This window comes from Mus musculus, chromosome 15, assembly GCF_000001635.26.
Source record: "Mus musculus strain C57BL/6J chromosome 15, GRCm38.p6 C57BL/6J".
NCBI classification, from domain to species: Eukaryota; Metazoa; Chordata; class Mammalia; order Rodentia; family Muridae; genus Mus; species Mus musculus.
Genome location: NC_000081.6, coordinates 36,780,735 through 36,805,055, shown reverse-complemented (window position 1 = coordinate 36,805,055; position 24,321 = coordinate 36,780,735). Strand labels below are relative to the sequence as shown.

Here is a 24,321-nt window from a genome sequence, read left to right as displayed (position 1 = left end):
TTATTCATTATTATTCCATTCAACCAACTTTTACCAGGATTTTTCTATTCTATTTTATTTTCCCCTTAATATGTGGCTTTGTGGGGATTTGGGACTATGTTGGAGGTAGGGGTCTGCTGGGGATCAAATCCATGGCTTTGAACCACCCTTGACCCTCATCCCCATCCCCATTCTTGACCCTCCTCCCCATCCCCACCCTTGACCCTCCTCCCCATCCCCATCCTAGATCCTCCTCCCCATCCCCACCCTTGACTCTCATCCCCACCCTTGACCCTCCTCCCCATCCCCATCCTTGACCCTCATCCCCATCCCCACCCTTGACCCACCTCCCCATCCCCACCCTTTACCCTCCTCCCCACCCTTGACCCTCATCCCCATCCCCACCCTTGACCCACCTCCCCATCCCCATCCCCACCCTTGACCCTCATCCCCATCCCCACCCTTGACCCACCTCCCCATCCCCATCCTTGACCCTCCTCCCCACCCTTAACCCTCATCCCCATCCTTGATCCTCCTCCCCATCCCCACCCTTGACCCTCCTCCCCACCCTTGACCCTCCTCCCCACCCTTGACCCTCCTCCCCACCCTTGACCCTCCTCCCCATCCCCACCCTTGACCCACCTTCCCATCCCCATCCTTGACCCACCTCCCCATCCCCACCCTTGACCCTCCTCCCCATCCCCACCCTTGACCCTCCTCCCCATCCCCATCCTTGACCCTCACCCCCACTCCTAGAAGTATCACTTTTTCCTTCCTCCTCACAACCTCAGCACCTGTAATATCTCGTACATGTAAACAGCTACTCAATAAACATTTAAGAATAAAGAATGAATCCTTTGGCATTTTAATACAATTACAACAATTCATGGCAGTGCTGGGAATTGTACTGGCATTCCAAAGTCCCTCTGTCCTAATACTAGGTACCTGCTTTGAACAGTGTCTATAAGGAGCAGGAGGACATGACAGCATGGTCCCCTCTCACCATCTGCTCTCCACTCCTAGGCAGCAGCCATTGGGACTGTCCCTAGGTTTGTTTCTGTCTTGATTGCCAGACAGTTCTCCTCCCTGCCCTGACTCTCAGCTTGCTTAATGAGATGAGCCTTCTTTGTCAATAGCTGACCCTACACCCTGAGCTCTGCAGAGGCCACCTGCCTTTTCTTATGTCTCAAGCATTATAAAATGAGTTGTGCTGGGACAGTGACAACAGAAAGGGGACTTCTTGCAAACAGCTTAGGTTTTTTGCAGTAGAGGAAACCTTTGCTATGTCTTCTCTCCCACCGATTGCTCATCAACGAATGAATCCCTCTCTACGGGGATTCTCATGGTTCACCTATGAAGCCTACCAATATTAGTCTAACTTTAAACAAACAAACAAACAAAAACCCAATGTTCAGCAAACAAGGGAGGCAGGAGCTGTGCGAGAGTGAATCATGGGAAGAAAAATGCACATCTGAGCTGCCCAAAATAACCATCCCATGTCCTATATAATAGGTTTTGTTGATACTTCCTATCTGGGTGCTGAAATATTGAAATAGTACAGAAATTTTGAGGAATTCACGGCTAAGAAAGAATGGGAACTTCTCAAGACATTCCCAAGTTGAGAGAAATTTCTCTGGAAGATAGGAAAGTAGATGGTGGCAAGTCTGCTCTCAGGCCTAGGGAAACTGTCAGGTCCAAGCCACCTGCCACAAATTCCCTGACACTCACTTCCTTTCCAGATACCCGTTTTGCTAAAACGGGAGAAATAAAACGATTTTTCTTCTGCTGCACATGTACTATGTATGTATATATGTGTATATGTGTGTATGTATGTGTGTATATGTGTATGTGTGTATGTATGTGTATATACGTGTATGTGTGTTCATGTGTATATGTATGTATGTGTGTGTATGTATGAATGTATGTATGTGTGAATGTGTGTATGCATGTGTGTATGTATGCATGTGTGTATGTATGTATATACATTTAAACCTTTAATGAACTCCAAACATTCCCTCACTGATCCTTGAATACTCAGGGCTGAACTGTAGTCCACGGAGTAACTCAGTCTTCTGACTCTTCCTCTCCAGCACGGTCTTACGGTCTTTTGAATGTTGAACTGATGGCTTCTGAACTATAAATAATTGTGCTTTTGAAGCCAGAGCTCCTGCCTACCATTGCCTACTTCAAGGGTCCAACAGTCAGGGTGGTACTTGTATTTCCTCCCCTTGCCCCCTCCACCATTCCTCTTTTTTTTTTGTATTTTTTTTTAACATGGATTAGTATATCCCCATAGAAATGATTCCTGCATTGAGACAAATCTCTATTACAAACCAAAATCTTCCTTTCAGACCCAAAGGGAACAGACAAAACCTGGCCCTATGAACTGTGGATATACCTCAGTTGGGAAAGTATTTGCCTATTACATACAAAGTCAAGGGTTCTATCCTCATTCAAAATAAACCAGAATTGTGGCCTATGACTATAATCCTATTACAGAAATGAAGGCGTGGTGATTCAGAATTCTGGGTCATTCTTTGCTACACAGTGACTTTTTAGCCAGTACTCTCTCTTCTCTCTCTCTCTCTCTCTGTCTCTGTCTCTCTCTTTCCTTTTTTCCTTTTTCCTTGACATGGGGAGTGGAGGTCTTCAAGCCTCTAGAGTACTGGGATTAAAGTTGTTTCCTAACATGCCTGTTGGAAGTTCTGCCTTAAAACACACACACACACACACACACACACACACACACACATGCATACAATGCGCAAATGCACACACATATATGCACACACACACACAAATGCACACATAGAGAGAAAAAGAGACACAGAAACAGAGAATTTAAATTTTAAACTATTGACTGAATCAGCACTTGCAAATCTCAGGCAAAATCACAACAGAAACACCAGGGCTGGAAGACAGCTCGTGACAAATCGTGACAAATAGAACACAGAGCCGAAGACAAGGCTAAGAGCAAAGTATAGCAGCTAAAGCCTTCAAGTTCATTCTTTCTCCATTTATCAGAGCTGAGAGCCATTGATTCTCGGCAACATTAATTCCCCTTATTGAAAACAATTGGGCAGTTTGGAGTAGGCAAAGATCTTGAAATGGAGGCCACTCAGTAGGTGATAAATGCAAGCAGCTGTGGGGTTCCAGACTGAGTAAAGGAGTCTGAGCTTAGCTCCTACTCTACCTGTAGGTCAGTTGGTCTTTAGATTGGCAAGACAGGCAGAGGGAAATCTCACCAATAGGAGTAAGTTCTCTTGTTGACATAGCATGGGTGATAGGAATTGAAGAAGACTCCAAGGAAGAACATATATCCCTCACATTGGGATAAGAAGAACATTGTAGGCTAGGGATTTAGCTCAGCAGCTCAGCAGCTCAGCAGCAGTGTCCATCTGGCAAGGGCAAGGCCCTGGGTTTAGTTTCCACCTGGGGGTTAGGGGTTAGAAGGATGAGGCGTTTTAGAAAATATCTGTGTTCTCAATAGGATGCAAGGGACATACCCTATTAATCAAGTAACCACAAAATTAAGAACCTAAGAAAATAACTGGTGTGGTGGCCTATACTGTACTTCGAGTTCTCAGAAGGTGGAGGTAGGAGAATTAGGAGTTCAAGGCCAACTTAGGCTACAAATGGATGTGCTAATGAATGAATGAATGAATGAGTGAGTGAATGAAAATGTGTATTAACTCATTCTGCTGCTTCTCAGAGCCTCGGGAAAGGGAGTAAAGTCAGTGCATAGTGTGGAAAGATACTGTGACTCTGACCCGTCTTCTCCTTATTTCCCAGCTAAGTGTAAACAGGTCTCCTCTGCCAGGCCCAAAGCAACAAGGCCAACTCTCCAGGGACTGAAACCTTTGAAACCGTGCATCAAAATCAGCGATTTCTTCCCCTTTTTTCTGAGTAATTTTCCATAGTTAAATAAAATGAACATGCCTTGTGTGTGTGTGTGTGTGTGTGTGTGTGTGTGTGTATGTGTGTGTAGATATACAGGGGTATCTTCATGAATGGCTCTGTTGTGCAGCAGTTTCCTACTGGAATGAAACATTGCATTCTTCAGGAAGGTTCCTTAAAACAGAAGGTGGACAACTCAAAATAGCTTAGGAACTCCCTGAAACTGACCAGATTTACCATGCCCCTCTTTCCCTAAGAGTAAATAGCACACTGCAAAGAAGACAGACAAGCCAAGCTGCTTACCAGACGCTGAGGACAGCCTGAAGAGAACCAGTGAGGCTATCTTGAAGAGCTTTAGATTAGCTACATTACCTGGAATGGACCCTTTTTGACCCATCAAGCTGTGCAGTGGTCTCCAAGTCCCCATACTAGGGTGGACTTTGGAGCTGTAGCTGTCTTTGAGTCGTTTCTCTGGCTGTAAGTCAGCCCTCACCCATACTTTGTAAGAAATCCCAATAGAACTCAGAGTCACCAAGTTGGACTTCGGTGGCTTCCATTAGTGAGTCTGTTGTAGGCGCCCTCCCTATCTGGGTGAGATATGTGCTGCATCTCTCTAGGAATCCTGTCGCAACACTCTCCACATAACTTTGTTAGTAATATTTTTTATTTATTTTTGAAATTTTCATACATTTGACTCCCTCTAGTGCTTCCCCTCCTTATCCCAACTTCATACCTGTTTTTGTTGTTATTGTTAATCCCGCCAATTGAGAATAAGACCACTACCACAGTTTTTGAGCCAAGTTTGAAGCAAGCTAGGAAAATAGATACTACCCAGGTCCATACCTGGGATTTCCAGAGCATGACCGTAAATTACATTAGTCGGGTGTTTATAAAGGCTACATACGTCCTGCCTTTGGCCAATCAGGGGCAAGCATATATCCTGATCTACTTCTTGCCTACATGCCTCTTGCCTGCCCAGGTGTGATCAAGCACACCTTGCACAATTGGGGCAACCAACCTTGTTTACAGAATTGAAAACAAGTGGCTTGTATCTTACATGAACCACAGCCTCCAGCATTCCAGGAAGTCACATGTCTTTGGGCAAGCGGGGCTTGTGGGTTTATCTGTCCTTAGACAAGGGGACTTAGAGGTTAGAGGCATTTTTTTGTTTTACAAATCTCTTAAGCACAGTAATTAAAACTTAAAACATAACTTTACCCTTCACATTATTAATAACCTCCTGATTCTAATTAAGTGCTGCTCATATGGCTGTAAACTAGGGCATGGGGAACCTACCAATGGCTGCATCCTCAGAAGCGAATGACTGTCCTCTCTCAGCACCCATCAACGACCAATAGTTCTTCCCTCCAGGGAGAGCATTCAGGAGTCCCCTCCTCATCCAAGCTGGGGTCTTGACTAGCTTGACCTTTCCTAAGGCATGTGATCACAGCTGCTATGGAGAGTTTGATGTATGCAACAGCCATGTCTTGTCCAGAAGACAGCATTCCACAGCTCCCCTCACCATCCAATCCACCAGCTCTTACAGTCTTTCCACATCCTCATCCCGAGTCCCTAAGCCTTGGATGGGAGAGAGGTTGGGATAGGTGATTCATCCAGAGTAGACACTTCTCCTTGGCACTTTGACCAGTTGTTAGTCTGCATTAACCTCTACCCACTGCAAAGAGAAACTTGTCTAACCAAAGTTGAGAGCAACACAGGGAAGTGAGATCGCAGGGGTGCTAAGCAGCTCATCGCCACCTTATCAAGACAGTCTCTTACTGAACTGGGGTGGAGAGTACACTCAAGGAAGTCTCGTATCTTGATCTCCCCAGCAAAAGGGGACCTGAACTCAGTGATACTTTTATCAATGAATCATCTCTCCGACTCCTACCATAACTGTTTCTAGCAACCACCATCATAATTTCTAACCAGTGAACACTGAGTAGGTCCTTCATGAACATGCAAAGAGCTCTGAGTCAGTTTGGCTTTCTTGGCTTTTTGTTTAAATGTGGATGCTGGGGATTTACTCATGGATGTGCGTGTCCTAGAAATGTTCTGCTCATTGAGCCATCTCTCCAGCCCCTCTTCCTTTTTGTTATTGTTTTAAATAAATGTATAGAGGAAAAAAATTACTCAAAGTTTCAAAGAACACGGGGCTAGCACCTGGCATGTAGAATAGAATCAATAGGTACAGAATGAATGAAACACTGGGAAAGGCAAGGCCAAGGGAGTGAACAAAAGAATGGAGGCAGAATCAAGTAAATAGCAAAGCAAAGAAAGTGTGAGAACCAGACCAGTCTGCACTGGGGAACAGTGTGAGCGTCAGAACAGCCTGCATTGAGGAAATATCCCTGTTCTGCAGTCATTGGGTAGCTGATCTCATCAAAATAAGGTAAGATGTCCTACTAGAACTCAGTATGTAGACCAGGCTGGCCTCAAACTCACAGAGAACTGCCTGCCTCTGCCTCCTGAGTGCTAGGATTAAAGGTGTGGACCACTATGGCTAGTTATTTCCTTTTCCTTCCACCTTTTTTGTCTTTTAACTTCTTATTGGTTCTTTGTGAGTTTCACATCATGCACCCCAGTCCAGCTCATCTCCCTGTCCCCTCATGCCAGCCCTTTGCTCTTGCAATCTCCTCCCCAAAATAAAACACACACACACAAACAGAAACAAAGCTTAGAAAACATCTCATAGTGGAAGCTATAGTGTGTCACAGTGTGTCCCTCCATCTACACATCTTTGTTGTGGATGGGCCTGGTTCTTGAGAACCAATCCCCTAATGAATCGCCAATCACTAGGTGAGTGGGAGGGACTTCCGGTTTGGATGGATGAAGAGAGGAAGCAGGAGAGAGTTAGATCCTTTTGGACAGGGATAGTATGAGGCCAAGATTTAGCACGAGTGTCTCCCGGTTTCAATGGCGGACCCATCAGGATTCACCACCGGAGGATTTAGATTTAATAAGGCTTACAAGTTAGGATTTTAGTTGCTGTGCCCAGTGATTGACTGCCATCGTTTCTGAACTAAGTTTGTGTTGTGTTTCCCTTCACCAGGTGGCTCAACTGGGTTCAAGAAAGGTAAAAAAGGCAAAGCGTGAGTTTGCCTGAGGTGTACCACAAAGGCCGTAGAGGATTTGAAACACCAGGCTGGCATGGTACAACCTGCCAGTGGGAACTTGGCGATCTGGGTGGAGATGTTTCAGGAGCTCTGGGCAAGAGAGTCTCCACAAGATAAAAACATGTCAGCCATTGCCAGCCAGTGTATGGCTGGCCAGGCCAGGTGGGGCAGAGAGTTGCCTGACAAGCATGGAAACATACCGGCTTCTTCTTCTTTTTTTTTTTTTTTTTTTTTTAATGTGACAGGGTTTCTCTGTATAGCTCTGGCTGTCCTGGAACTCACTCTGTAGACCAGGCTGGCCTCGAACTCAGAAATCCTCCTGCTTCTGCCTCCCAAGTGCTGGAATTAAAGGTGTATGTTACCACTGCCCGGTACATCTTCACTTTCAAATGTTCATTGTAATGAGTTATTGGTCTGGTTTGAGGTCTCTGGGCACCGTCAATACTGGATCCCCACTGGGACTCCTCCAGTTAACCTGCAGTTTTGAATCAGCAGGACTGGCCCTTCCATGCATCAACCACAGATGATATAGATTCGGGGGTGGGCCAACTCAGAGCCTCAGTCTGGGCCTGAGTGGCAGCTGAGCTGGTGAGCTCTCCTGCACTGCTCAGGCTAGGCCACCCAATGCTGCTATTGGCAGGAGGTAGGGTCAGCTCTCCTGCTCTCAGGCCAGCTCATCAACACCCACCCCTCCAGAGCCAGCTATACTCTGCTGAACTCTCACCTTCAGGGTTGGCTCATCTGTGCCCTTTCAACCAGGACCGGCGCTACTGTGCTGCCCAGGCAAGCTGCAGGGCTCATTCTCCCAAGGGCTGCAGCCAGCCAGGAGCAAGGCAAGCTCACCTGCTCTCATGACCCCACTGCCACCGGTGGTGAGGAATGAGGAGGGGTAGAGGGCATCAACACCACACCCACACTACCTCACAGCAGAGGAGTGGTGAGGCCAGCTCTTCCTCATTGTCATCCTGGGGCTAGCGCACCTGCCCCCACCACCTGGACAGCACTACCACAGCTGTATTGTGCTGTCCAGGCCAGCTGCCAGGCTTGCTCTCCTCAGTCCTTCAGCTGGTGAGGGGCAGGGCTAGCTAGCTCTTTTCTGCTCATGATCCTGTGAGCAGCTTTCCCTATTGCCAGAATTAACTCTCCCACAGTCACACCTTCTGGGCTGGCTCACCTACACCTGGTCACCAGGGCCAGCTCCATTCTGCTGCCTGGGCAAGGAGCAGGGACTGGTCTCCTGAGTGCTGCCACAGGTAAGAGGTGGGGCCGCTCTCCCAAGCAACCCAGCCACTGAGGGGTGGGGCAGCTCTGCAAGACCTATGGACATCCATGTGATCTGACATCGAACCCTACTGCTGAGTAGCCACAGACCCAAACATAGGCCACAGCTCGAGCTGGGACCTCACCATGGCCTCGGGTGGCAGGGCTGGCCACTCACAACAGGCTGCTCCTCTCCACCCTGGACTCTCCAGTTCCATCTCCCTTCATAATGCTCAAGCTGCTCCACTTCTCTTTCCCATCTGTCCACCACATACTTGCACATCGTGGTGTCTCCCACTGCAGGCTGGACACCTGGCTGACGAACCCCTGGGTGACATGTTTTGCCTGCGCTGTGTGGTGTGGTGGCAAGCAGGTGCCTACTGCCTGTGCTAGAGGTCTGTGGGTGACATGCTGGTCTGCTACTTGGTTGGCAGATTTGGGGTTCAGCCATGTCTAGTGGGGAAGATTTATGGTTCAGGTCCACAAGCAGAGGGCATCACTTTGTGTCCCATTGCCTAGCAGTTGGTCAGTGGGCCACACCTAGCTCCAAGAGACTCGACAGTGGGATCCAAACTATGGCAACTGGAGAAGAGGATTTGGGGAACAGCTGTCTGTATCTATTTCTACTTCCAGTTTCTCAGGTATGGAAATTAGAATCTACAGCACAATACAGCCCACTCTTTACTCTCTCAATCACGGTGTTTAATCTTATGGGACTGGGAATTAGTGTGTCCAGTTTAGTAAGCTAAAGAACAGACCTCTGGATGACAAAGCAAGATTGCCCCTCTTCTGATTGCAGAGTCCCGCACATTAAGCTTCACTCAGTCAAATGATGCAGAGCTGAGACGATAGCCTGCCGGGACTGTTTATGACTGAAAAGATCACCCTTGACACGTGTTTCCAGTTGGAATGACAGACTGATGCTAATTTACTTGAACTCTTTACCTTACTGTGTAACATGGGACAGAAATTGAATGAAATGTCTAGTGTTGGGCTAACACGTTCATCTCTGAACTTTAGACCTACCACTTTTAACTGTTTCACTTCGTTTTCACTGGGTTTTGAACACCAGGGACAGCTACCACCCTTATTGTTCCCAAAATGTAATTACAGTAAACTACATGGAGAAAACACACATGCATTCCTCAGCCACAGATGGTAGTACTTTTATTGCTGATATTTTACTACTGTGCCTATCAAAGTATAGCGGAGACATCAACTGCATGAAGTAAGACCCAAGTAAAGAAGACAGGAAGACAATTGGGCAGCTAATCAAACTCACCAGTAACTTCCCCATACTTCAGGCCTATAGGCTCTGGGTTTTGGCTTTGCTACATATTATTCTTTAGAATTCTTCTCAGTTGACCTTCCATGGCAAATCTAATTCTGGCCCCCTTGCAGCCTTATTATGCCTTTATTAGGCAAACATGTTGATTGGAGTTTGTAAAAACTAAAAGCACCTTTTGGTTTATTAAAACACAAAGAAACCTTGCTAGTTAATGCACAAGGCAAAAGCCCAAACTATTTTCCAAAACAAGTCTGCAATTTATGCAGAGAAATCTCTTAACTTTCCCTGAGGTGTATATTCCATATAGACGTGTATTACAGACATTAACAGACATTTCCATTTTACAAAAGATTTAACCTAGTATCTTCTGTCAAATTTCTAGCACCTACTACAAAACTGCAAACATAAAAGCTTTTGAAATAGTCATTTTAAGTGAGTCACTCCCTGAAAGAATTTACATTACAGCCAAAGTAAGTTGACTTCAGTATCTTGGAGATAAAACCTGAATTAATTTGCTCATCTGCTTAGCATGTTATCTGTTGCTGTGGAAACCGGTGTGTGTGTTGGGAGGGGGGAGGGCGGTTGGCGAGGGGAGCGACACTGAACTGGTCACAGGCAAATCTCTACCTAGCTGTCATTTCAGGCAAATTATAATTTGTACAACAAACTTGTGATTCAAACAATGTAACCAACATTCTGATGAAAGACAGTGGTAGGGAAAGAATGCTTGTCATGAAGTCTTCCAGGGGGCTCTGGGGCTGAATTCCTGAGGTTCTTTTTCCAGTTGTGCTTAGTGTAGGCCCCAGAAGGGGCTCAGTGAAAATATTTTAGCTCAGAGGCGCACATTTAAAGAGAGCAAGGACAGATTCTTCATAGAGACTGCATCTCCTTTCAACTTCCGTCTCCTGGGTGGAGACCTTGCGGGTTCAGGCACCTGCAATTTCCGCCCTTTTCCTCCCCCCCCCCCCTTTCCGGGCGGAGGAGCCTCGCTCCTCCTCCAGCTAGAGCCCTAGGAACGGCCACGCTCCCTAACCTTGCTTCCAGGACCTAAAAGGGTCGGTCACTCTCTTACAATGCGCTAATTAGGAACAATGTGTCTCCCAATGAAAGCTCTACAGAGGGTAAAGTGCAGCCCACGACAACAGTTCGGTGTGTTCTAGCCTGTTTCCCCGCCTCGCCCCACGTCAGGCTTCTACGATCACGTCCAACCCGCTAGCCCAACCCTTTCCCCGCTCCTCCCAGCGACCACCCATTGTCCCCGCGGCTGTCACGGTGTGGACGCCGAGCTCGCGACTGGAAAGGCAGGGCGTCATTCAGCCTCGCGCTTTTCCCAGCCTTAAAAGGTCTAAGGCCGCTTCCTGCAGCCAGAAGGTAAAGCGGGCCGCCCGAGGGAGCAGCCGCGCCCGGGCCTCCCTGCCCCGGCGTTGGCGGAGCCGCTGCCCTACTCTCGGCTTCTGATCACAATGCCCTGGCAGTAGAGCTGCCTTCACCCTGCCCCGCAACCCGCCCACCGCCATTACCGGCGCAGAGAGAGGGCGGCCGAGCGGGAAGGGGGTGGGGGGGAACGCGAAGGTCCCGGATGTGCCCGCCAGTGAGGTGGGGGCGGGGAGAGGCTTCCTTCCGCGGGCCGCAGGGGCGGGGAGGGAGGGCAGCTCGCGGGGGCGGCGGGGAGCGAACCGAGCACGCGGGTGAAGGCAGGGTCGGGAGCGGAGCGGAGCGCGAGTACGCGCTCTCCTCCGCTCGCCCTCGGGCACGGGCGGGCCGGCCGGGCGCGCGCAGGGGAGCGGCGGTTGCGCCGGGCCGGAGAACTGTGGGCACCAATCAACGGTTGCCATAGCAGCGTTTGACGTCATCGTGCGTGTGGTGCCCCTGCTGCCGGGGCTAGTGATTGGAGGAAACCCCGTGTCTGCGGAGCGGCTGTAGCCTGTGAGCAGCCAGATCAGGGACAGAGTCTCAGCCTCGCCGCCACCGCTGCTGCCGCCGCCGCCCAGAGACCGCCGAGCCGCGTCCGTGTGCCGCCACCCACTCCGGACACAGGTGAGGAGCCGCCCGAGTCGGCCTCCGGTCCCTTCAGCCCGCCGCCGCGCTGCGGCCCGAGAGGGGTCTTCTCAGGAGGACCCGGGCGGCGGCTCGGCTCTGCCGGGCCCGGGCAGGCGCCCACCGCCGCCCCCGGCCGCTTGCTTCTGGCCTGCCGGGCTGCTCATCGCCCCGTTCTGGTCCCCGGGGTGGGGGTGGCGGATGAGGCGCCCACGCGCGAGACCCAGGGGCTCCCGCTCCCGAGGGCGACCGCGATCCGCCCCCGCCGGCACCCTGCTTCCGCCCGCGACTGTGACTCGGCCGTGGCGCAGGTGAGGCCGCCCCCACCCGGGGCGCCCCCGCCACCCCCTCCCCCACGGCGGGGGGCAGCCAGGTAGCACGCGGGGCTCTGGGGTGGGGCCCGCCAGGGACCCTGGGCTGGGCTCGCTGGGGCCCGCAATGCCAGAAAGGACTCTCGGGACGCGCGGTGGGGGAGGGGCGCGGCCAGAGCTAGGCGTGGGGGTACCGGGGCACGGGGTCCCCAGCGTCCTGGGCTGGTGGGAGGTTCGCATCTTTCCAGGAGCTGCGGCCCCAGGATGGGGGCTGCGCCTGTCTGGGTGGGGCCCTGCCCCTCCCCCTACCGCAGCTGTCGGGACATCGGGGCTTGGGTCGGACACCGGCGGAGGGGACCCTGGGCGGGAGCGGGGTGTGTCCGGCGCGGGCCGGCCGCGGTTCCGCTTCTGCGGGCGCGGATGGCATCGGGCCCCCGGGGAGGGTGATCTGCTCCCCCTCCACCACCACCCTCCGACTGGGGCGGGTGCACGGACTGCTCCTCCCTCTGCCCGGGTGGGGGGGCGATTCACAGTCGGAGTAGGTTGGGCTCCTTGACACAGTTCCGCCATGACAAAGAGAGTCGGGGACTAGCGCGGAGGCACCAGCCTGGGCGGAGCCAAGGAGGGGAGGTGGCTGCGGATGGCGCGGACGCAAGGACTAGCGCTTTAAAGTCACCGCTGCGCGGTTTCGGTTCGCCCCACCCTCCGGCCTCAGGCAGCCAAGGGTTAAGTGGGTGCGGCGAGTATTCCCGCAGTCTGAAGGCGAGGCCCAGGAGCGCTCGTTTTCCTGTGAGAAACCTAATCCACTTCCCCTTATCCGGGAGGTTGGCGGGGGAACGTTTGTACTGACTTAGGCTTACATCATTTTTGGAAGCAACATTTACCAGTGACCGTTTCTAATGTTAGATTTCGAGACCCCGGGGGAAGTATGGGTTCACAAATTTTAAATAGTTAATGCACGGAAGGTACTGTGTCTCGAATTTAAGCTAGCCCTATCCGTGTTTCTGTTCTGGACACTGCTCATTTGGCTACCAAAAAGAGGTCCTTTCTGGAAAGGTAAAGGAAAGAATTTCCATGGTGGGCGGCAGTGACTCTTTATTCCTACACTTAGTGCATTCAGGTTGTGACTTTTCATTAAAGTGTATTTTGTGGGATCACTATATGATTTAGAATTTTGCTCTTGGAATTGTTGAAGAAATGAGAAGTAAATTGGAATCTAGGGAACTTTAAAATTGAGCGAAAGAAAACTGGGGAAATATGAGGAAGACCAGCTTGAGGAGTTGTGACTGCTAGAAATCCTGCCGTGACTCCAGACTGCAGCAGGCAGCAGACATCGGAAGCGCTTGGCTCCCTCCATGTGCTGTGGACGCCCTAGTGCTCACTCAGAGTAGGAAGTGAGTGTGCCTGTGTGCTAGGCGAGAGTTCATAGGACGCTGTTTAGACACAGATTGGTCTTGGGCTTAGTGATTCCTGGTGGTATTGTGTTTAAGATAGTTTAAGCAGCAATTAGGCAGTTTTCTTCAGATAATTTTATACCATGATCAGCTGGCAAATGTTACAAGTGTAGTAGATCAGGGTGGGAGGGTGCTAAATAAAATAAAACTTAGTGGCTCTTTGATAAGAGTATATACATTAAAAAGCTAGAATATAATTACACTGACATGACTCACGATTCTGGAAGTATGCTTATAGGCATTGTAGGTCCCGGTCCCTAAACTGACCCGCACCCCCAATGCGCATTCCTGCATGCACACTAGAGGGAAAGTTGCTCAGGTGTACATCATTTAGTGTCGTTGGGATCTAGGGATCTTTGGCCAAGGAGAGTAGAGGTGGGTCTCTGGTTTTGTACCCCCTGCCCTGCAGCTTAAAGGTGGGTTTTTTTTTGTTTTGTTTGTTTGTTTTGGGTTTTTTTTTTTTAAGGAACTGGTGTCCATATATGCTTTGATCTTACTTGAAATTGGAATCTTCTGAACAGGTGGAACGCGCAGTTAATTTCACAACCTACTGTTAATATGCAGACTAGGCTAGTTTTCTGGTTGGTTGGGGTTGGGGGCTGCCTTTTAATTGCTCAAGCTGGTTTGAGGTACTGGTGTGCCTTATTTATTTATTTACTTATGACAGGTATGAGTATGTATTTTTCACAGGCGTTTTCTGAATGTTTTTCTTCTTCCCTTTACAGAATATCCAGTTATGGATAAAAATGAGCTGGTGCAGAAGGCCAAGCTGGCCGAGCAGGCAGAGCGATATGATGACATGGCAGCCTGCATGAAGTCTGTCACTGAGCAGGGAGCTGAGCTGTCGAATGAGGAGAGAAACCTTCTCTCTGTTGCTTATAAAAACGTTGTAGGAGCCCGTAGGTCATCGTGGAGGGTCGTCTCAAGTATTGAGCAGAAGACGGAAGGTGCTGAGAAAAAGCAGCAGATGGCTCGAGAATACAGAGAGAAGATCGAGACGGAGCTGCGTGACATCTGCAACGATGTACTGGTAAGAAAGAGTCTGTGAATCTGCCTCAGCTTCACGGGCGCCTTCACAGGGCCTCTGGTGCATTTTAGAAATTGGCTGTTACATAGATTAGAACTTGTCATCTAAAAGGTGCTATGGAACAATTGTAGAACGTTTCTGTAAAGTAATGAAAAACATTACTTGATGGTTTGTGTTTCTGTAGCACTAGAGCTGATACTCATAAATATATGTGGTATGGACTGTCTAGAGCCAGTTCCTGTCTGGATTAGCCGGTATAATAGAATGAGTCCTGGAGAAAACTGGATTGCAGTTGCTTGTGTGGATTTATTTGTTGTAAGTCAACTTTGAATGTTAACAACCAATGAAATAATCTCAATCTCGGCTTTCCAGGTTTTACAAGTGCTTAAGTATTTGGCACCTACTGTGTTGAAATACTTTGCTTCTAGGAGCTAAAGAGATTAAACAGTACATTTGTGTGGATTTCCTATTTTAAAAAATAATACGTTTTTTGTTTGTTTGCTTTTGTTTTGTTTTTTTTTTTTTTTTTACTAAGAAAATTTTGAGGGTAAAATCTAATAGAAGACTAATCAATTATTTTTCTAAGGCAGAATCTGTTTTACAGCCCAGACTAGGCTTAAACCTCACGTTGTTGGCTCTGCTGTCTTGGTCTCCCAAATGCTTAAAAGTCACTATGTCTTGCAAATTAGAATTCCTTTAAGACTATTTTTATTGATAGAAAAGTTTTCTAAATTGTACTTTTTTTGTTCTTCAAGGTGTTTTCAAGCTTTTTAAAGATTTAACCCATTTTAAGATAAAAACAACTGAGATCACAGCCTACTTAAAAAGCTTTTGCTTTGGGTACATTTTTATTTGTTTCTTTATATAATAGATTGTATGACTGCCATTTTTCCAAGGTTGAAAATTGCTATATTGAAGGTAAATCATATACCTATTTTAAAATTATGTAACTAAGAACATTTAAAATTGGATAGGTATCCACTTCATAATAATAATGTTTTAGGTATGTTTCTGCTTTTCTTGCTTAATCTGTTTATCACTAGATTTTATTCAGCCTAATAGGTTTTGTGGAGTTTTTTTTTTTTTTTTTCCTCCTAAGTACTGGTTTATATTTTGGTTTTGAAGGGTATAGTTAACAGATTGTACTTTCTCCTAAGAGGTAAAAGGGACATGCTAACCTCTTAGGCTCTTGCTGCAGCTCCAGGTAGGTGTTTGCATGTTTTCCATGGGCAGGCTATAGAGAAGTTCTCAAATTCTTGTGGCTTTTCCCAAGGAAAGACCAGGTGGTTTCTACTGTCTCCTTGGTTTCCTTATGAAGAAAACTGAAGTTATCTCTAAATAGCCTCTATTAAGGGTATGAAGGGGTTCTGGTCATTTCCTGCCTGCATGAGTGTGTCTCCATCAGGATGGTTCCAGCTTTTCACAAGGTCTGAGTCAGGGGTTCCCCTTGAAAGCTTAATTTCTTTCCCACACATGTGACTTAGAGAATTGTGAACAGGTTTTTGCCTCTAGTCTTGATCTTTTCAAAAGTACAGCTCTGGTTTATTACATATTAATGCTCAGATACCATTGAAAGGTTTCTTGAGAAAGAGGGCTATAGAATTAGGTCAGCAGTCCTGCTGGCATTCCAAGGCTTTGTTTTGCTTTTCAGCTTGAGAAGGCTCAGTAAATAAAGTGGGCTTCCTACCTGGCTTTTTCAAAGAAGCAGTGGTGACTCAAAATAGTTTTTATAAAATTCTTTCTTCCCTTTCTAGTGAAATAGAAGAGTAAAATTAGCCAAGACTTAACCTTAGTGGGGAAAATGCACCATTGTGCTTTATGAAATCTTGAGTGTGGTTCTTTCGCTGCTGTTGACCTATAGCATCAATGTGAGTAGAACTTAATTGTTCTAGTTGTTTGTATTAGCTGAGAAAAAATACTCTTGAACACCCCAGTCTAGCTATATGCCTCTATCAAGTGCTTAATGTGTATCATTTTAAAAGGAGACGTTTTCTTTCTTTTTCCTCTTGTTGGGAGTTGCAGTATTGACTGTGTAGACCAAACTCCCTTCATAAGTGAGAGGCCCCAGTCATTAGAGATATCTAATCATTGTTCATAAACCCAAAAAATACAGTCCCAAGTGGGGTAGTTCATGTAAGTCATAATACAATAGATTAATAATTACTAAAAACCTATTTCAGACTTTAAATATATTGTGATATGGAAAGCTGAGGGGCTGGGTTTTTTAATTTAAACTAGTTTTACAGTAAAAGAAAACTTGAGTTCAATTTAAAAGGAATAATGTGTGTGTTGCCCATGGAGTTGTTGTGGGGAGGAGTGAGGTGAAGCTCTTTGTGAGGTGCAGTTGTTACATATTTTATCTCTAGCCCTCAGAATTACTATTTATTAACTAGTGCAGGAACAAGATAAGAAACCAGGCAGCTTGCTTTTGTGTGCGTGTGTCAGTATGTGTCTTGGACTTAAAAAATTGCTATATAGTCTTTATGTTAGCTGAAAATAACTAAGTGGCTCCTATTCAGAGAAAAGACTTCACAGAAGAATATGGTCATTGGAACCTATTTTACTGCTTTCTAGATGAGTATATATGTGGCATTGTCATGTGTGGCTTTCAGTATTTTAGCATTGAAAGAACTAAGATGACCAAGTAGATTGAGTGCCGTCCAGGAAGAGTAGCAGGTAACTGTAAGTGTCTTTGGTAAGGTTTCTCATCTTATGAGACGGTACTCAGTGAGGAGTTTCATAGAGTTGAGAAGTCTGAGATGAGAATGAAGGGGGTGGGGGAATATGCTGAGGGGGAGGAGGTGGTGCTTGTTTGGGGTCCAGAATAGAAACACCCAACACTGCACATCACCTGCAAGCAATACCTAAGGTTACCTGTAAGACAGAGTGTGGGCATGTGCAGACAAGACTTGAGTGGGGCAGGGTGAATTCAGGTGAGAGCAGGATGAAAAGGACCACAGGAGCCTTACAGGCTGAGGAGAGGAGATGTGTCACTTCTGAACCGACAGCCCAGCCCTTCAACCTGTTCCAGAAAAGGCATTTATACGCCTTGAATTTAAATTCAGTCAGTAGGAAATCAACCATGTTGGGATAGAGGTTTTGTGTTTTGTTTTTTGTTTTTTTAAACATAAGCACATTGATTTATCGTTGCATGCGGTGATCATAGTTGGCTTTAAAGATTTATCTTTAACTAAAACAGATATGTGTCCAATTGCCTATTATTCATATGACATTCAGATCTTTGCTTTCACTGTACAGATGAGTTCAGAAATAATTTCCTTGCATATTCCATGTTTGTAAAGTGTATCTTCAATAAGATGGGAGTTTAAAATGAGAACTTAAATGTGTGATAGGCCATGTGTGATGGCATAAATTTGACAACAATAAAGCTATAAGAAAACAATAAAAGCCTGTGATTGCTTTTAGAAACAAGGGACATTGGAGTGGTTAGAAAATCTAGCTTGCCTCAGACATTGTATCTAAGTTTTGGGCATCAGTGTTTATCATGAAATCAGCTTAAACATTCTTCTCAATTAAGTAAAGTTTAATTTGACATATTAAATGAAGCTTTCTGTAAGAGCTGTTCTATCAGCCATTGTTGAATGTTAGTCAACAGAAAGCCTTTGTATATTTTTAAAAAAACACCACACACAACCAAAAACCCACTTTCAGTAATTTCCCCAAGAGCTGGGACTAGGAGGAGAAATGGGCAGGGCCAGATCTTGAATGTTAGAGGACTAAGAACTCTAAAAGTCACCAAAAACCTTTACAAAGAGGTGACACAAACTTTGTACGGAGTAGAGAAAACATAATAGTGGTTGTCTTAGAAGAACTTCAGATCTGGTGACTCATACCTTTCATCCCAAGCACTGAAGAGGCAGAGCCAGGCTGAGGTTAAGCCCAGCCAAGGCTACAGAGTGAAATCTTGGCTAGAAACAAAGCACTCCTCTCCCACCTGTACCCCCAATAAAGAGAGAATGGTGAAGAAACTATATTAGTTCTTTTTCTCATTGTAACTTTGGGAAGGGAAGGCTTATTTGGGTCCACCATTTTGAGTACAATCATTTGGGGTGACAGTAGTTCAAAGCAGCTGGTCCCGTTGTGTCTGTAGTCAGGCAGTAGGGATAAGCATTGATGTTCCATTCACTATCATCCCCACCCATGAGATGATGGTGCTGCTGACATTAGGGTGAATCTTGCCTTTGCAGTTAAACCTAGAATGCCCAGAGGTGTGTTCTGTTGCTGTGATAAAGCAACACTTAGGAAAGGTGTACACTGGATGCAGGAGCTGATACAGAGACCCTGGAAGGGAGCTGGCTGGCTCCAGGCTTGCTCGGCCCGCTTTCTTGTAGAACCATGTGCTCTCAACCATCCTAGTGCTGCCGCTACCCTTTAATACGGTTTCATGTTGTGGTCTCCAACTGTAAAACTATTTTTGATGCTACTTGGTAATTGTAATTTTGCTACTGTTACGAATTTTTCTGATGGGTCTTTGGTAATTCCTGTGGAGGGTTCCCAACCCACAGGTTGAACCACTTCTAATAGACAACTACCCACAATGAGCTAAGACCTCCCCCAAGAATCGATAATTAAGAAAATGCACTACAGCTGGATGTCAATCTAGGCTCCCTCCTTTCAGATAACTCTAGCTTGTGACAGTTTGCTATAAAACTAGCCAGAACAATTGACCGATCTCTTGTCAACTTGACACACATCACCGTTAAGCCTTAACCTTTTTCTTCCCCATGATCACATATGGGTATCAGTGTTTTGTTACAAACGTTTCAAAATTTAAGTTCCACAGCCTTTAAAAATTCAAACACTTGAAAGCTCAATCTCTTAAAATCCAAAGTCCTTGTAAAATTCCAAATTCTCTAAAAGTTCAAAGTTTCAACTGTGAGCTCCTGTAAAATCAAAAATAAATTGAATACTTTCTTAATTCAAGAGGGGAGGACCAGGACACAGTCACAATCAAACGGAATCCAAAGTTGTAAAGTATAAATAGATCAATGCCTACTATCTAGGATTCACTCACTGTCTTCTGGGCCCCTCCAAGAGTCTTGGGTCACTTCTACAGCTCTACCCTCTGCAGCACACACAGCATGTCTTCTAGGCTCAGTCTGGCTCCACTCCAAAGCTCCTGCTGTCTTTGTGGTCATCCCACAGTACTGGCATCTCCAAAATGCTGGGGTCTTCTGCTGAGACTGGCCTGTACTTTGACCAATGGCCTGTCATAGGCTCTCTTCAGTCCTGGGCCTTCAACTGCCACTGAACTATCTAGGTGACTGACTCTTAAACTACCAAGTTTCTCTGCCAGCTTATGCATGGTACAACCTTGGCTGCCCTGGAAACACAGCTTCCCAGGATACACTTCAGGAAATTTTACTTCAGTGATGTTGGTCTCTTAATTCATCATTGCTAATTTCTCATCTCTAGATAACTAGCATCTCTTGTTCCAGTAGAGAAAAAAGTTAAATGGTGCCTGATCTCTTGTTAGTCACAGCTGAGAGTTTTCTTCCCCAGCTTACCCAGACCACAGAATCTTAATTCAAAATAGCTGATATGCAGGGCTTTACTCTCTGGAACTTCATAAACTGGGCCTCCATGATCTGCATTTTTCTCAACACTTTTCTTCCAAGCTCCCACAGAGCAGCTCACCAAGCTTTGAACACTCAAGGGCTTTTCTCTTCAAAGTCCTTTCACAATTCTCCCCAAAACAATACCCCGCTATCCTGATACCAACTGCTGTCCTAATTAGGGTTACTATTTGTGTGATGAACACCATGACCAGAACAACTAAGGAAAGGTATTTATTTGACTTATACTCCTGTGTGCATTGAAGGAAGTCAGGGCAGGAACCTGGAGACAGGAGTTGATGAAAGCCATGGATGAGAGCTGGCTTGCCACTCCTAGCTTTCTCAGCATGCTTTCTTATCAGCACCACCCCCTGTGCTAGGCCCTCACCCTCACCCGTGAAAAATGCCGTACGTGCTTACCTGCAGCCTGATCTTATGGAGACATTTTCTTTAAGGAGATTACCTCATCTCAGATCACTAGCTTGTGTCAATTTGACAAAATATTTTTTTCTCCTTCAGCTCATTAATAATAATTTAGGGGACTTGAGAGATGGCTCAGTGGTTAAGAGCACTGGCTGCTCTTTCAGAGGATCCTGGTTCAATTTCCAGGACCCACATGGCAGCTCAAAATTGTAATTCCAGTTCCACTGATCTGAAACTCTTACACAGACGTAAATGCAGACAGAACACCAATAATGTACAAGGATTATGTAGAAATAATTTATATTTTTGCAGAATTGGATTTGACTTCTGGGGCATCTTTAAGTTGTGAGAGACTTTTTCTTGACTGTAATGAGAGCTTGTCTAGAAACAGCCATGACTGTATAATCTTGAGAGTACCAAGTAACAGACACTTTCTTTTGGCTCTAGGAAAAAGATGATCTTTGGCATATTCATGCTGAAGTGTGGGGTTTTCAGAGTCAAAATTAAGGATGTTCTAATGTCAACTAAGTTGGATCAGCATTAGTCCATAATCCATTGAACTTCTAGTAAGCTTAAGTTTGTTTAGGATGCTTGGGATTCCCTACTGTGTCTTCATCTTAGATCCCATAGCCTTCAGTACCATAACAGTTTCAAATGAAGGATAAATGGAGCTCATGTTTGTAGGGCTCCTAGAATAGCTGTCTCTGCTCAAGGCCAATTTGTTTTCTTGAAATAGCTTCTCCTGATCCTCTTGTGAAAACTACTGGTACCTTCAGTGCTGCCAGCTTACTGGTTCCACCTTTTTTCATTCATTTCCATAGATGTATACAGGACATTCCTGGGCAGTACCTAGTTATACCTTATTAAGGATAAATTTACTCTTAATTGTTCAACATGTTCTACACTTAAAAACTCACGTATGTGTACACACACACACACACCCATCTTTGAGAGTGGAGTTAGGATGAGTAGGATAATTTCCCACCCCTTTTAGAGCCCTGTGCTCAGGCTTGCTGTCAAACACCTTTGTCCCTCTGAGCCATCTAGCTGACCTCATATAAGTGTTTTGTTTTTTTAAGACAAGGTCTGGCTGTATGCCTGGCTGACCTCAGATTATTTTAGATATCAAGGCATGTGATACACTACACCCAGCTCTGTCTTGATGGCCAAAAATTATAATATCTCTTTAAAAAAAAAAGACTTAGTATTTTGTTTGTATAATGTCCTGCCTGTACCACATTTGTCTGTGCCAAAAGAAGCCAGATGAGGATATTGGATTTCCTGGGACTCCAGTTGTGAGCTACCATGTGGGCCGTGGGGGACAAGTCAGGTTCTCTGTAAAAACAAGTGCTCTGAGCCATCTCTCTCTAGCCATGAAAAGAGTTTTTTAGTGCTGTGGCTAGCTGGTCATTGACTTGGGCTTGATCTTTTCTCAACAGTTAAGAGCCACTCACTGGCTAATCTTCAAGAGGACTCAGGTAATGAAACTCAAGTACATTACTGTCATCTACATGGTAGCTCAGAACTCTCTGTAATTCCAGACCTAGAGGATCTGACACCTTTTCTTGGTCTCTGCTGGCACCAAGTGTACATGTGTACAACATGTAGGCAGGCAGAATATCTGTATGCAAAATAAATTTAAAGCTAATAAGAATCGTAGCTCAGTTTAAAGTGACATGCTTGGATCCCAGTCAACCCAGAGGCCAGTTGTTTTGGCAGAATAAACAACTTTAGTTACAGTTAAGGATTCACATACTTGGAACCATGCTCTTTTTCCGTAATGGCTCTCCTTCCAGTTGTCCTTAGCTCTCATCTGAGAGCATTATCATCAGACTCTTTAATCATATCACAAAGATAATGATATGCCCCACAGAGGACATTTCTGTGTGGATTTTTATGGTAAGGAGTGAAAGTTAGGATAGTTGCGCAGACTTAACGGCCCTATAGTTAATATTTATTGAGTGACTGCCCATTATTTTGTAAACCCTGTGTCATAGAAAAGAAGATATAAAAATCTTCTGCTTCTAAGTCTCAACTAGAGAGGAAAATGACTTGTACACAAATAGAAGTAAGGCAGGGGAAGCTGCTTCAACATTTTTTTAAAGATTTGATGGGGGAAGAGCTGGGAATTTACAGACTAATGTGTGCAGGTTATAAACACTGTTAAAGTGTTGGGTTGAGGATGCGGCTCATTTGATGAAAGAAATGCACTTGGGTACCACCCTCAGCCCCAGCATAAAGGGCATAGTAGCTGTAATCCTGGCATGGACCTCTGTGGGTGATGGCTGAAGGGCCAGAAGTTGGACAGCCTGTGTCTTGGAGCTAGTTTCAAGGCTAGAGCCTGGGACAAAGAGACTGTCAAGCATCAATCAAACAAACAAAGGTCATATGTTAGGTGCCGTGTTCCTGTAATCCCAGCACCCCAAGCAGGAAATAACAAATTTGAGGTCAGTTTGAGCTATATGTGGTAAAACCTTGGCTCTGAAAATGAAACTGTAAAAAGAAACTGAAGACAAACATTTAAAATGGTGCTGGAGAGATGACTCAGTTGATAAAACACGTGCTATGTAAGCAGGAAGACCCAAATTCAGATCCCCAGCTCCTACTGGACTGTAGACCTCTCCTGGGGTGGAAGAGTCAGACAGATTCCTGAAGGTCACTGGCCAAGCCACCCAACTCAGCTGGGGTCCAGGTCTGTTGACAGACCCTGTTACAGAAAGAAGGAAAGAAAGGAAGAAAGAGGTGGAAGACACCTCAAGTTGACCCCTGTTCTGTCCGCGCACACAGCTTTATGATGAAGTAAGTGCTTGGTAATGGGACCTTGTTTTATGAGGCCCATGGTTATGCTGTTTGCAAAAGGGACCTTGCAGAGGAGGGTGTCAGAATACTTTATCAAGAACTGCTTGGTGAGTTGGTGTCTGGTTTTACCTATATTGATTAGTAGTAAAGGTTTGCCTTATAGTTAGTTGGTTAGTTATTTTGAGGCAGGCTCTCATTCTGTAGCCCAGGCTGTTCTTAAATAGAAATCCTGCTTTAGTGCAAAGCCACCACAGGGTTGTTTAGCAGTAGTTCCTCCCAGTTCTGTTTTTTCCCAGTGTTTACCCTGGGCCCAGTGACCCTGAATAGATGATCATGGTAACTTCCATTCAGAGGTCGTCTCTGTGTCTCCCTCCACCACCAACTGGTCAGAAACACCTAAATGCATTCCATCAAGCATTCAATTTTGTAAAGATGCTTTGCTTATTAAATTTTTGGCATAAACTCCTTTTTGTGGTATTTTAGGGTGCTGCCCAAGGAACTACTCTATCAGCGCCCTTGTTGGTTGACATGTAGTGACGGTCTGCTATGTGCTTATTGTTGGGAATGCATTGGAGTTAGTCACCCTCTGTCACCTTCTTCATTTCCTCATGTCAGATCTTTAAAGGTAGCAGCTGTCCATGAGACCTCACACACAACATTCAGTGTTGCCATAGGAAGCATTGTTAACATGTTTTATGAACACTTTACTAAATGGTTAGTTTGGAGCAACTGAGGTTACAGTTTGTAAGCACTCACCCCTTCAGCCACAAGGGGGAGTAAAAGACTTAAAACTCAGAAACAGTGGATAGGTTAAATTCATAGCTTAGCTTTCTAGTTAAGATTTTAAGAGAACTAGAAATGATGGTAAATCCTGTAGGGTAAAGTGCTGGGGAAAGTTTGCGTGGGAAGACTTGCACAAGAAATGTTAACCATGTTTTTGTAAAGTAGATTGCCTCTTTGGGGGTATTTAGTACTAAATGATGTGATGGCACAGAGGCAGAGGCTCGGTCAGGTTTGGAGGCTCACTCTCACTCTGAGTCACATTAAAGTTCAGCTGCGTTTTCAAATTTTAGTTTATTAGTTTTAGGGATCATTTTAGTGTGTTTTTTATTTGTGTGTGTATGTATTGATTAAAGTCTTTGAAGTCCTGCTCC

General features: G+C 45.9%; 1 protein-coding gene and 1 long non-coding RNA gene across 7 annotated transcripts in view; one reads left to right on the top strand and one right to left on the bottom strand.

The window, feature by feature from the left end:
- The first annotated feature begins 2,071 nt into the window (after positions 1-2,071).
- Positions 2,072-24,321, top strand: part of Ywhaz (tyrosine 3-monooxygenase/tryptophan 5-monooxygenase activation protein, zeta polypeptide) — a 32,724-nt gene continuing 10,474 nt past the window's right edge. Inside the window, exons 1-3 of one of the 6 annotated variants that reach the window (NM_011740.3) lie at positions 10,518-10,911; positions 11,381-11,577; positions 14,068-14,372. In NM_011740.3, coding sequence (NP_035870.1) covers positions 14,079-14,372 — 294 coding nt within the window. In that variant the 5' untranslated portion in view covers positions 10,518-10,911; positions 11,381-11,577; positions 14,068-14,078. Of the gene's footprint in view, positions 2,082-8,126; positions 8,246-10,517; positions 11,137-11,377; positions 11,578-14,067; positions 14,373-24,321 lie in introns of those variants that run through there. The other 5 variants (NM_001356569.1, XM_030248527.1, NM_001253807.1 and 2 more) reach the window with 5 other exon arrangements.
- Positions 2,829-7,855, bottom strand: Gm41298. Its single transcript, XR_003951531.1, has 3 exons — positions 7,836-7,855; positions 5,173-5,454; positions 2,829-3,411 (listed from the first exon to the last, which is right to left on the bottom strand). It is a non-coding gene; the product is annotated as a predicted gene, 41298 (long non-coding RNA).